This window comes from Epinephelus moara, chromosome 16, assembly GCF_006386435.1.
Source record: "Epinephelus moara isolate mb chromosome 16, YSFRI_EMoa_1.0, whole genome shotgun sequence".
NCBI classification, from domain to species: domain Eukaryota; kingdom Metazoa; phylum Chordata; class Actinopteri; order Perciformes; family Serranidae; genus Epinephelus; species Epinephelus moara.
This window is the reverse complement of record NC_065521.1, coordinates 7,251,934-7,264,291: the sequence shown is the minus strand read 5'-3', so window position 1 is coordinate 7,264,291 and position 12,358 is coordinate 7,251,934. Positions and strand designations below refer to the sequence as shown.

The window sequence follows — 12,358 nt, the reverse complement described above, 5'->3', positions numbered from 1 at the left end:
CACACACACACACACACACACACACACACACACCCACACAGAATCGTACGCATACACACAGACACGTGTGCACACACACACACACACACACACACACACACAGACCAACCTCTCTCGCTCTCCCTCTGCCATTTTCCGCACGCTGTTTTTAAAATCTTCCGCGATCACCTGCCCCTCGCATTATTCATAGTTCACCTACTTGACTGGCTCGTGGAGTGAATAGAGGAGAGGAGGGGAGGGGGCGGTATTGCGCATGCGCGACTTCCGTAGAAGACAAAATAACATCTCCAGGTGTCCATGACCAAAAATCGTTTACCTTCGATTTCGTTACTTTTGAAATCGTTTGGCCCACTCCAAACTATGAGAGCCCAGTGGGAAGCGTCGGTGGTGGATGTTAAAGAGAAAATCGATTTTCTTTAAAACAAATCGACCTAAACTCAAATTCGAATTAATCGATAAAATCGATTTATCAGCCAGCCCTACCTTAGAGGGAATACAGCTCATAGCGATATGACAGTTTAGAGTGCTTTAATTTTGAAGTATCACATCAATCACACATCTGATATTGTCTACGTGAAACTCTGAGGTGGTGTACTGTTATTTTGAAATGAAGTTGGTCTGTGGAAACAGGAAGTTTCCCAGTGACAACCTTGAGGTGGTGTGCTGTCATTTTGAAGTCAGATTGATATTTGGAAATTTACTGTGCGTTCCAATACCCATACTACCTTATCCTAATGTTTAGTATGCCAGAAAAGTATGCCCCCATCCATAATATGTCAAATACTGTATGGCAAAAATACCAGGATATGCTACTGCATGTGGTCGCTTTTTTGCAGTATGCATGCCAGCATGTTTTTCTGGCTATTCTGTCCCACAATCCTCTGCAGAGTAGAAGAAACGTCACAACAACTGAGCAACAGACAGATAACAGCTGATTGACAGCTGATTGGCAGGTAATTGGCAGCTGATTGGCAGCTGATTGGCAGCTGATGGACAGCTGACAGAAGCTGCAGTGACAGACGACAGCACATTCTAGTGACAGATGACCAGTTGAATGGATAGTGATAATAGGAATAGGAATTGTTTAAGTGAACAAAATAAACATAAAGATAACCGAAAACAATAGGAAATAACTATGAAAATAGCGATGACGGAGAAATGCATATGTAATTTTACTGTCGTGATTATAAAACCGCATGCTAAAACCTACAATATACAGTTATAACTTAAAACTACATCCATTGCAAAGTATCATCAGCACAGCTCAGTGGTTTGACCTTTTGTCAGTGGCAAGCTCAGCTGATGGTGCTTTATAAGGTAACATAAAGAGATGACGTTAAACAAGAGGGTCAAAGTTCAAAGCGCAGTGTTATGATGAAGTAGTGTAGTAAAAGTAGTAAAAAGATAGTAAAGAGAAAAAGTATGCGATGTGGAGCACAGCCATAAATTAAAAGCTCTCCAATTCAGAGTGGAAATAAAAGAGCTACAGCTGAAAAAGGTGTCTCTAATGTGTGAAAACAGATATAAAATAATCATGGTCAACGTTGAGTCAAGATTTTAGTCAAACCATTGTTTCCATCGACCAGAATAATATTTGATGGTCATAGTAATTGATCCTTGGAAATACACTACATTAGGGCTGGGCGGTATGACAAAATTTTCATATGTTTTTTTCAAAAAATCATATCGGTTACGGTATTTGACGGTATTTTGCTCGGGTTCGGCCCACTTGACATGCTGCTGTGTTGTGCTATGGCCTATTCAAGTGCTGGAATTTGTTATTTACTTGACAACGCCATCGGGGCGAAACTCCGCCGTGCACGATACAGAGAGCAGGGGAGAATTGTAAACGGCAGTGCGCCGCTGCTAGTTGCATATAGGGGAAACACTGCTCTTTTTGGTACGAGTTCTTATGGGTCATCGTGTACAGTTGCTTCGCTTTCAGGGCTCTCTCCGGCAGCCATTCTCGTCTCTAAACTTTTCTCTATGCTCTCACTCTTGCCAGCTCTAGCACGCCTGTGGTGTGCAGCGTTGAAATGGGTCCCCGCTGAAACACTTTCCCGCCTCGCACGTACCGGACGTTGTTTGGGCTATTCACCGGTATTGCGGTATATGAAAAATTCATATCATAATGAAAATAAATACCGGTTTTCGGTAGGTACCGGTATAACGCGCAGCCCTACACTACATGCCAGGTTTTTGTGAAGTTGTGCTTCTGCTCCTTTGTTATTTCAGGTGTTGAAATGAGGAAGATCACAGACTCCCACACACCATCGAGTCGCACAGTGAACACCACCCTCTACTACATCCTGTCCTCCTTTGTGGCTCCCCTGCTGGATCGAAGATTGAGTGGCGAGGAGCGCGCCCATCTCGAGTCCAGCCTCAACTATGCCGACCACTGCTTCAGCGGCCACGCCACCATGCACGCAGAGAACCTGTGGCCCGAGAGGGTGAGCAGTACCGCTCAGATCCTGCAGCTAGTCACGCTGTGGACTCTGACTCTGCAGAAGAGAGGCTGCAAAGTGCTGGTGGCGGCCGGAGCCCACGGAGCCATGCAGGGCATGGTGCTCAGCTTCGGCGGCCTTCAGTTCACAGAGAACCACCTTCAGTTTCAGGCTGACCCGGACGTGCTGCACAATAGCTATGCCCTGAGAGGAATTCACTACAACCAGGACCTTATTAACCTGGCAGTGCTGCTTGATGTGGAGGGGAAACCTTTTCTTCATGTGTCGGTGAAGCCACAGGAGAAACCGGTGAAGCTGTATGCCTGCGAGGCTGGCTGCCTCAACGAGCCTGTGGAACTGACATCAGAGATCAAAGGTCACACCTTCCCTGTGATGGTGACACAGCCCATCACACCACTCCTGTACATCTCCACAGACCTGCGCCACCTGCAGGATCTCCGTCACACCCTGCACCTCAAGGCCATCCTGGCCCATGAGGAGCACATGGCCAACAGGTACCCAGGCCTGCCCTTCCTCTTCTGGTTCAGCGTGGCCTCGCTCATAACACTCTTCCACCTATTCCTCTTCAAACTCATATACAACGAGTACTGTGGCCCCGGCGCTAAGCCCCTCTTCAGGAGCAAGGTATAAACACCGGGTAATACATCATAACTGGAAAGAAAAAAACTGCAAACTGTTCAGCTCTGCTCCTTTTTTTTTCGACCTGTGCGTGTGGTGGCAAAGATTTCCTCTCTCCCTCTCAACGCTCTCTCTGTGGGTTGGTTTTTCAGTTTTGACTTTCACTTTCCCTGAGTGAACTTTGTTTACCTTCTCATGTGGTACATTTTTGGAATAGGTTAGCATAATAGCCTTACACACCTCTCTTACCCCCCTCTCACAAAAGGTGATTCCACAGTTTTTGTTCTGTGTTGAAGGAGTTTTAGCAGCTGTTGTCATTTAAGAGACTGTGAGCAATGAAAAATCTGATCTCAGTTAAAAGCATCAGTAGAATAACAGTCCCATTCGAGATCACAGACCATGAAGATACAAGTGAATATTTGGTCTGTTTTGTCATTTTAGCACAGCACCTGTTCCACTGCACTCGTATTTGTGGAATGTAAAGCATTTGTTGATCGCAATGGAAGAAAAAAAAGCACAAGAGTTACTTTCTTTCAGATTAGGATGTTATTTTTTTCCTGTATTTATACTACATTCACATTGTTCTGACAGAGCATTCATAAAGGACCATACCAGTGTTTTTGCATTTGGAAGAAATCACGTTTACTTAAGTAAAGAAACATTTTCAAAGTGCAACAGGTATTGAGATTTTCAGATGTTTTTTGTCTTTCTTTAAGGAGATCATTCGTTTTCATTAATTTCAGCATAATGTTAAAGTCAGTTTACAGAGACTTGTTTGAGTTAGGTAATCCATTCTGGTCTGTGGTGGTCTGCTTTTATTTTTGTAAAAGTGACTATACTGTTTCCTAAGGTATGAGACATTTCAGTTCCAGCTTTCACCCACAACATTTAAAGATATCCTGTGTAGTATTTGAACTTGAATTTGTTTCCTGTGGACAGTTGGTGGCAATAATGTGCCAACAAAGGCAAGGCAAAAATAGACCGCAAGCCAATGTAATAAAATGTCTTCTGAGGAAGGAAATGGATTCAACATGTTTGTGACACCTCAAAGATACACAAAGTGGATTTTGTTGAGAAACGCTGAATGTAAACAGATGTTTAGGTTGTACCTCCAAAGGGTACCTTTATCTAAATAAGCGCAGCTTTAATGCTTGCTATGACCACGCCCTTACATAAACAAGTTCATAGTCAATTGATTTTTATACTGCAACAGAAATAATGGAAGACATACAGTACGTTTACATGCACAGTGAAGTCGAGCTATGGCATTAATTTAACTGGGCCATTTGATTGGACTACTGTCCTTGTCCCAGTATACAAGCACAGGAGGGGAATCCATTACATCACAGACCAAACAATCAACAAACAAGTTAGCTACGGTTAGCTAGCGGCAAACTGGTACCATGGTGGACAACTTTACATTTACATATGTTAAGTTACATATGCAGTCTCATAGGTAAGTATTAGGGTTTGGCGATATAACGACTATGTGCGATATATCGATATATTTTCAAGCAAGATATAGATTTAGACAGTACCGTTTATATCTATATAGGGTCAAGTCGCATCACATAACGCATACCAGTGTTCATCCCTCCTCTCATACTCACACTCTCACACAGCTCTGCCTGCTCACTCCCAAGTTCACATGCAAACACTCAGAGAGACATAAAGCTGCTCCTCTGTTTGATCTGTCTGTTAATTAGTCTACAGTGTGACATCAGTTTATATGTTGCACAAGCTATGCTAACTCAGTCTGTGAGATGAATGAAGTCACTGCAGTAACACACCTCCAATACTGTGAGCCTTTTCCTCCATCACTTTTGGCCATGCGGAATTGCGTTTCAGTTTATTGACCTAAGTATGTCCGTCTCTGCTATGATAGGTGGAGATATGCCCCATTTCAGCTTGTTAGTATTGGGCCAGTTGACCTATTTTGCCATAGACCAAACAATGAACAACAAATGAAGTCACTGGGGACCGCATTTAACAACAGCCAAACTATTACACAACATCTGTTTACAAACTCTCATGCAACTCCTGCAGTATAACCATCTTACGCTCAGTATTTCCCAAGCACATGTATTTTCTTAAAATGTTACAATATAAAGAACTTGTGCCTGTGAGAAGCGTGCCCTGAGCATGCCTTAGCATGGGCCTGTGCATCAGTAGTAAAAGTAATGTTTTAGTGAAATTGCATGTGTTTGGGAAGTACTAAGCATCTGCCTGGATAAATGAGACCTGGATAATACTGCACAAGCTGTGTGAGAGTTTGTCAATAAATGTTTTGATATAGTTGTGCTGTTGTGAAATGGGGTCCCCAGTGATTCTGATTCATGAGGAATGTTTTTAGATTCTTCATTTACCGTGGAGGCCTGCAAAAAAAAAAAAAAAACAACCCAAAGTTTTCTTGGTGAATTCAATGTAACATGAGGTGAGTAACTGATACACAGATGGTCACTTTGCAGGTGAAGTGTACCTTTTAACCTAAAATACTGCAGAATGCTGAGAAAAACATGCTTATATTACTGGTTTGGTGTAAAGTCACATGAGCATGATTTTGAGTAACTTAGCAGTAACATTGGTATGGTCCTATTAAATGACTCTTTAAGGAAAACTTTATTACAGCTTGAATTTAATTTCCGTAGCTCTGTTGCTTGTCATTTGTGGTAACTGTTGTGTACTCTCCAAGTGGATTGTGGAAATCTGGAATGATGGCAACATGGTGAAAAAGGCCCCAATCACACAGAAAGTGTTTTGCAGGTGGCAAAACGCACGGTGCACTGCACTGCCTTTTTTTTTCCTTAATTGAATGCCACTAGTAAAAAAAAAACGCCTGCTGTGCCTTTTTATTGCTGCCAGGCAACCACCCTATCACCTCTTTACCCTAACCTTCCCGTGTAATCAATCTACCATTCATTTATTTTGTTTATTTCACAGTAAGTTAGTTCCTAAAATGGACAGGCAGAGGATACTTGCTGTAGCTCTGGTTGAGGGTGAGAGGCTGTCAGTAAATAGTTTGTTGGGCACAGGGAAACGGAGATCTGTGTGGGTACATGAGACCCTAAAAAAGAGGGTGGATCAAGGGCAGTACCACCAGTTGGACCAAGAGCTTCACCTCTATGATGGTATATTTTAGGGTGACTGGGGGGCAGTTTGACAACCTGCTGTCTATCGTCAGGCAATGTAGATCTGGGTATCCAACAGCCACTACCCCCAGTTTCTCCTCCATTGTTTACCAACTGTAAACTTGTTTTCGTGACCACCACAGAAGGCCCGCCTCTCAAATCATCCGATTGGATAATGGGGAAAAAAGTGGAGATAATGTGGGGCACTTTCTTCTCTGAGTTGAAGTTTTTTTGACTCAAGGAGTTCAGAGTGCTCCGGCAAAAACGCGAGGCACCTAGAGTGGAGAAATGCGAGGTGCGAGCAAAAAGCTTTATTCTCATTAAGAACAATCACAAAAAGACACATCCAGCTGCTAAAACACTTTCTGTGTGATCAAGGCCAAATAGGTCCAACACACATGATCAGACTGTAAACAAACCTTCAGGTTGGCTAAATGTGTTTGGAGGAAAAAAACAAAGGTGAACAGTAAATGTAGTTGTGCTTACACGTTTTGCTTGTGCAATGAGGGGTTATTAACAATATTGCATGTTTGCTCACTTGTGGTTTAAACCTTCAAATCAAGTGGTTTAGATAATCTGCTGAATAAGTTGATAGCCTGTTTCCAACCTGTCTGACAGTCCGACTGCTAATGTTTTCTGACATGTCCAGAGCTACGAAAACTAAAATTGAAAGTTGGAATAAATTTCACTCTTCCTTTAAGTGAGATGATTGTCATGGAAACCCAAAGCAAAATGATCCTGAAGAAAAATGACAGAGGCCTAAATTAGACTCAGTGTAGTAAATTGGTGCTAAAAGTCCATAACGTCTATTGTCATGTCAAACAGCTACTTGTTTACAGATGTCCTTACAGAAAGAGATGTTTACCTGCTTCAGGTTAAATGTTCCTTTCTGATCAGCCGTGTGCTCACTTTGCCAGAAGTCTTTATCTATTCCTTTTCCCTGCATTTTGATGATGTTTTATATTGAATCACTCAATTAAATTAAGAAATTTATGTGTTGGCTTTGGCTCTTGACTTCTACCCTGTCAAACCCTTCTGTGTTCCAATCACACATCTCTCATCCTCAGCATGTGCATGTTTCCATTTCTCCTGGGAGCCACTGTGGATGGGTTGGGTAGTGGCAGTCAGTTTCCAGCCATTCTAATCTTCCCCTCTGACTTCACCAGGTCACCCGCAAAAGTGAGGATGGCTGCTGTGACACCAGGAATGCTGCTTGAAAACTGCAATGCTATGCACACGTTCAACACGTCGTAGTGGCTCTGCTTGACCTTTGCCAACAAGGGTTATATTAAGATGGGTGTGCTGGGGCTGAATGACATCCAGTTTTTTGGGGGGTTTAAATCAATTAGATTAGCAGTGATTAAGCGGAAGACAGATGACATGATAAGGCAAGAGAAAGAAGCAACCAAAAATAACAGTATTTGGGTGTGTGGTGTGAGTCAAGTGGCATCCAAGTGAATGCCAGGACCAAAGGTTTCCCAGCAAAATACTGCATTGTAACGAGATAATGAATGTTATTCATTTTACCTGTCAGTGGTTTGATGTTGTGGTTGATGGGTGTATGTTGCCCCACAGTATATTCTAAAACAGTGGTGAAAGCCTGCCACACACAGATGGATGATAAATGAAACCCAACTAAGCACAGGTGATCATTTGAGGTGTGGTGACTATGACCTCACTGACTTACTTACATTAATGAAGACTTGGCATTCATTATAAGTTGACACTGATGTCATCAGTTTCTATCTTCTGTCTGTCTGTATCTTCAGCTCTGGATGATTTTAAGCTTTTCTTGCGGTGCGCCTGACACCATTTTTGATTTTTGAAGCTTTTTGTCTTTCCCTCCTCTTCTCTTACTTGTCAGCCCTATGATATTAACTGTTATCTAACATTCTGCTGTTGTTTCACTCATTGATAAATCTTCCAAGTACAATCAGCCTTGTAACACAGTTCTCTGCCTGAGTGAACAGGGTAGAGAGTTTGGAAGCAGCTGCTGTATCGGCTAAGGATTTAGAGAAAAACTGGTTTATAACAGCTTTGGTTTTATCTCAATACATTTGGCTGTTGGTTTTATTGGTTATGATAGCATTGTACACACCAAAACAACCAAACAAATGGTGATGCTTGATACTGGATTTTTTGCTGATATCCAATATGCACCAACTTATTTGACCGATACCGATAACAATATATCAGCTTTATTCCCAACCTAATTTTAGTGATTATCAGGTCTCTTCTGTGGTGGAATTAACATCATATTATACATGCATACTCTTAACGTGATGACCCACCAGCAGATTCTAATTGTTCATTTTAAAGCTAATAATGACTGATACTGATGATGTGCTGATATTTTCATGCATCCCTATAAACAGCCCACTTTTCTGTTCAAATGTGACCTATTGGATCAGCTGTAGCTGTGTACACTTCCAAGTGTCCTGTGCAATTTGTTACACTAGTGTGGAGTGTTCTCACTCTTGTTATCTCCCCCCAAAAAGGAGAAAAAGGTTGTTAATCTGCTTGTTTGTTTGAAACCAGTCTGACTGTGTGTTTCTTGCCATGTTGGAACTGTTTTAATGATGTAGCAATAGAACAATTTTATCATAATCTGTAGGGCCGATGGCCACAGCTACAAAAATAACCAAGTTGTTGAAATCATTATTTCTTTAAATGCTAATTAAAACTGCTCTGATCCTGGGCCCAGTTGTTTCAACAAATCAATCTGGATCAGAATGATCAGGATTTGGAAATCCCATGTTTTGCTATTCAGGATCAGCTAATCCATCTTACTTTTGTGCCGTTAACTTTCTTCAAATCAATCATGGATTGGACCACAATGATCCAGATATAAACTTGTCAGAATGACCAAATCTGCATAACCAGTGCTTTAAGTGAGACTACATATCACAATGTATTCAGTCTGCCAACAAACACATTGCCGTAGGCGCTGCCAAAGAGACCTGACACAGAGATCTTTGAGATTATACCTTAAAATAATTTTTGTTTGATATTGGCAGCTATTAATAGGATTATTTTATGGAGACATTCAATTTTTATTTTTTTTAACTTCATTGTACTTTGTTACTCAATATGTAGCATTATTATTATTAATTTATCAACCTTGTCACAGTGACTTAAACAAATCAAGTGCAAATTATAAATAATTCCATTCCATTATATTGTGTTTCAAAATAGTTTTGATGTCCATACTAACAGGGTGAAGCAGTTCTTGCCAGAGTGTCTTGATTGGGAATCAAATAAATGCAAAGAAATTGACTTTATGATCTTGGATTTCAGATAAATTTCTTTCAAATCACTGCTGCACTGCTACAACAGTGTGGTCTGAAACCATGACAACATGCCAACCTGTGGACATCCCTTAGACCCGAGTCTTCCGTGATATTGACTGGTCTGCAGTTAGCTGCCATACTGTGTGAATATTTTAATTCCATTTGACACAAGGTGCACATTACTTTTGACTTGTTAGCTGAGCCATCTGGAAGTTTTTTTAAGTGAAAGGAGCCATTCATAAGTGCAGTGGTGTTGTTATTTTCCATCAGGAAGAAGGAAGCTACTGTGACGGCTTGATTAAGGTGTCTTGAAGTGACAAAATAGTAGCACGTGATTAATGCTATTTAAAAAAAAGAAAGAAAAAAAAGAGCATAATTTATGATTAACGCATCAATGCTGACAGCCTTAATATGTATTTCACCAATTTAAATGTTTTATTACATTTTGTTCAGGAAATTCACCCCAAATCCAGCCCTCTGCTGGGATCAGGATAATCCTCATTTTTTGGATCAAAGGTATCCCGATCCTACTACAAAGTTTTCAACAACACATTCTGATTTCAGCTAGATCTGATCAGATTTCAGATAGGATCAAATCTTGGAAATTGGTTGATCATTCTGATCCAGATTAAATTTTTAACTGGGCCTTGGAGTTCAAACACAAACACCTTCTGTAATGTCACTGGCTGGTGAGAGGCAGGAGTGCAACATGCTTCAGAGTTTTAACCCATAAGTAACCACATGCCTGTTTGCCACATGTATGTGTTGTTTTTGTCTTGTTTTTTTTTTCTTACTGGTTGTTCCTCTTGGCTCTCAAAGTCTTATTCTGACAGATCAAGTCAATTTGATGATGCAACATAGTTCTAAGGCCTTGTAAATAATAATAATTCAAAAATAATGTGTTAACAGAATATTTAAAGATGGTTAAGCTTTTTCATTTTCTGTTTGTGAGTTTTATCTTGTCTTTGTTTCATGTGAACTACTGAGTGTGCCTTCATGGAAAAAGAAGATAATGCATTTAGCTCATGGCTATAGCCATAATCACATAGAATCGTACTTGAATGGTTTGTGATCATATAAAATTGAAGTAAAACAAAATGCTTTGGGACAGATTGGGGGAGATTAAATCAGGGAACTATTGTGAGAACATTTATAATGATGTCTGACAGTTTATTCCATATATTACTGGGTTTGGACCAGCAATGTGTTTTTGTCATATTAACATATGGAGTCTGGGGTGTACCACTGGAATTATACACTTTACAATGTTTAATCTGATCAATTAAAAAATACATTTAAAAGAATACTTTACCCACAAAATTATTAGTTGTATCAATTACTCACCCTGGTTACACTGAATTCATGCCTATACAGTGAAAGGAGAATTCTACAACAGGAACATTCTTGATGAATTGAAGTAAACGGGGACCACATTTAACAGCAGACCCTATATCAAAGTATCCATTTACAAACTGTCACACAACTCATGTAGTATAATCCAAGTCTTGTTTATCCAGTCTTGTGCTCAGTACTTCCCAAACACATGCATTTTCACTAAAACATTACAATATAAAACACTTCCACATAAACAGTCTCATGCACAGATGAGTAGTGTACCTGGGCAAACGTGTGTTTAAACTCTGCGCACTGAAATGAATGAGCAGAGTTCAAACACACGTTTCAGTTAAAAGTCATGTTTGGGAAGGACTGAACATACGACTGGATAATTGAGACCTGGATTATACTGCACGAGTTGTGTGAGAGTTTGTAAATGGATGCGTTAGTATAGTTTTTCTGTAGTTACACATGAGCCCCTTCACTTCCTTGAGAATGTTTGCCGTTTTTGGATTCTCTGTTCACCGTGAAGGCATGAGAGAAAAACAAAGTTTTCTTTATGAATTCAACGTAACACACGGTGAGTTATTAATAAGCAAATGATGATTTTGTGGTTGAAGTATCCCGTCAAAGCTGTAATGTTTTTATATTAAAACTTATGTACTGTGAAAAGGGTCACTCATGGTGATAAAGCCACAGAGAATCATCACTGACTTTGCAGTTCCTCTCAGCTGTCTCAGCTGTAAAGAGCATTTAAGCCTCTTTCAGCTCATTGTTTTGGTTTCACAGCCCACAGCACTAGTTTGGTTCAGTCTCAGGAACCTGGTTTCCAGCAGAGGCAGCAGCAGCAGCAGGAAGCTATTTTCACTGTACACTACCTGCTGAGCAGCACACAGCAGGCAGACAAAGTTAGAGACTAGCTGGTGAACATAGTGGAGCATTTAGCAGCTTTCATAGATTTATCAGTTGGACACAAACACCACTCCAAATCAATGATAATGTCACTCTGTGTCTGCTGGATGTGTAAATGTGTACAAATAATCTAAACCCTAAGCACGTCTCACAACATAAAGATAATGAGGAGCCTCTAACACAGAGTAATACATCTAATCAGTGTGGAGAAGTAGGAGAGAGGGAGGTGCACTCCAGGCACTCAAGAGGTACTACCAGAAAGATCCCAGTAGGAGTCCTTTATTCTATTTAGAGCCTTCAGGTTGAGTCAGCAGTCAGCACCTATTGATGGGAGATGTATATGACATCACCATGACATAATTCATGAATTACAAAATAGCATAGACAAATAGTTAGATTTGCCTATAAACGTGATGGGAAGGATAAATTTAGAATGATATGGTTGGCTAAATTTCTTTTTATTTTACAAACTATTTAAAATATAATCAATCAATCAATCAACTTTATTTGTAGAGCGCTTTTCCTGCACGGACATGCAACACAAAGTGCTTTACAGAATTAAAAGCAATTAACACAATTAAAGAAAGAAAATCAATTACAAAGAAAGCCC

The 12,358-nt window shown here is 40.5% G+C and overlaps 1 protein-coding gene across 1 annotated transcript in view; it reads left to right on the top strand.

Annotated features, from left to right (window-relative positions):
* Positions 1-10,598, top strand: part of kiaa2013 (KIAA2013 ortholog) — a 16,167-nt gene extending 5,569 nt beyond the window's left edge. Inside the window, exons 2-3 of the mRNA XM_050064634.1 lie at positions 2,236-3,089; positions 7,378-10,598. Coding sequence (XP_049920591.1) covers positions 2,236-3,089; positions 7,378-7,428 — 905 coding nt within the window. The 3' untranslated portion in view covers positions 7,429-10,598. The remainder of the gene's footprint in view (positions 1-2,235; positions 3,090-7,377) is intronic.
* Positions 10,599-12,358: the final 1,760 nt, after the last annotated feature.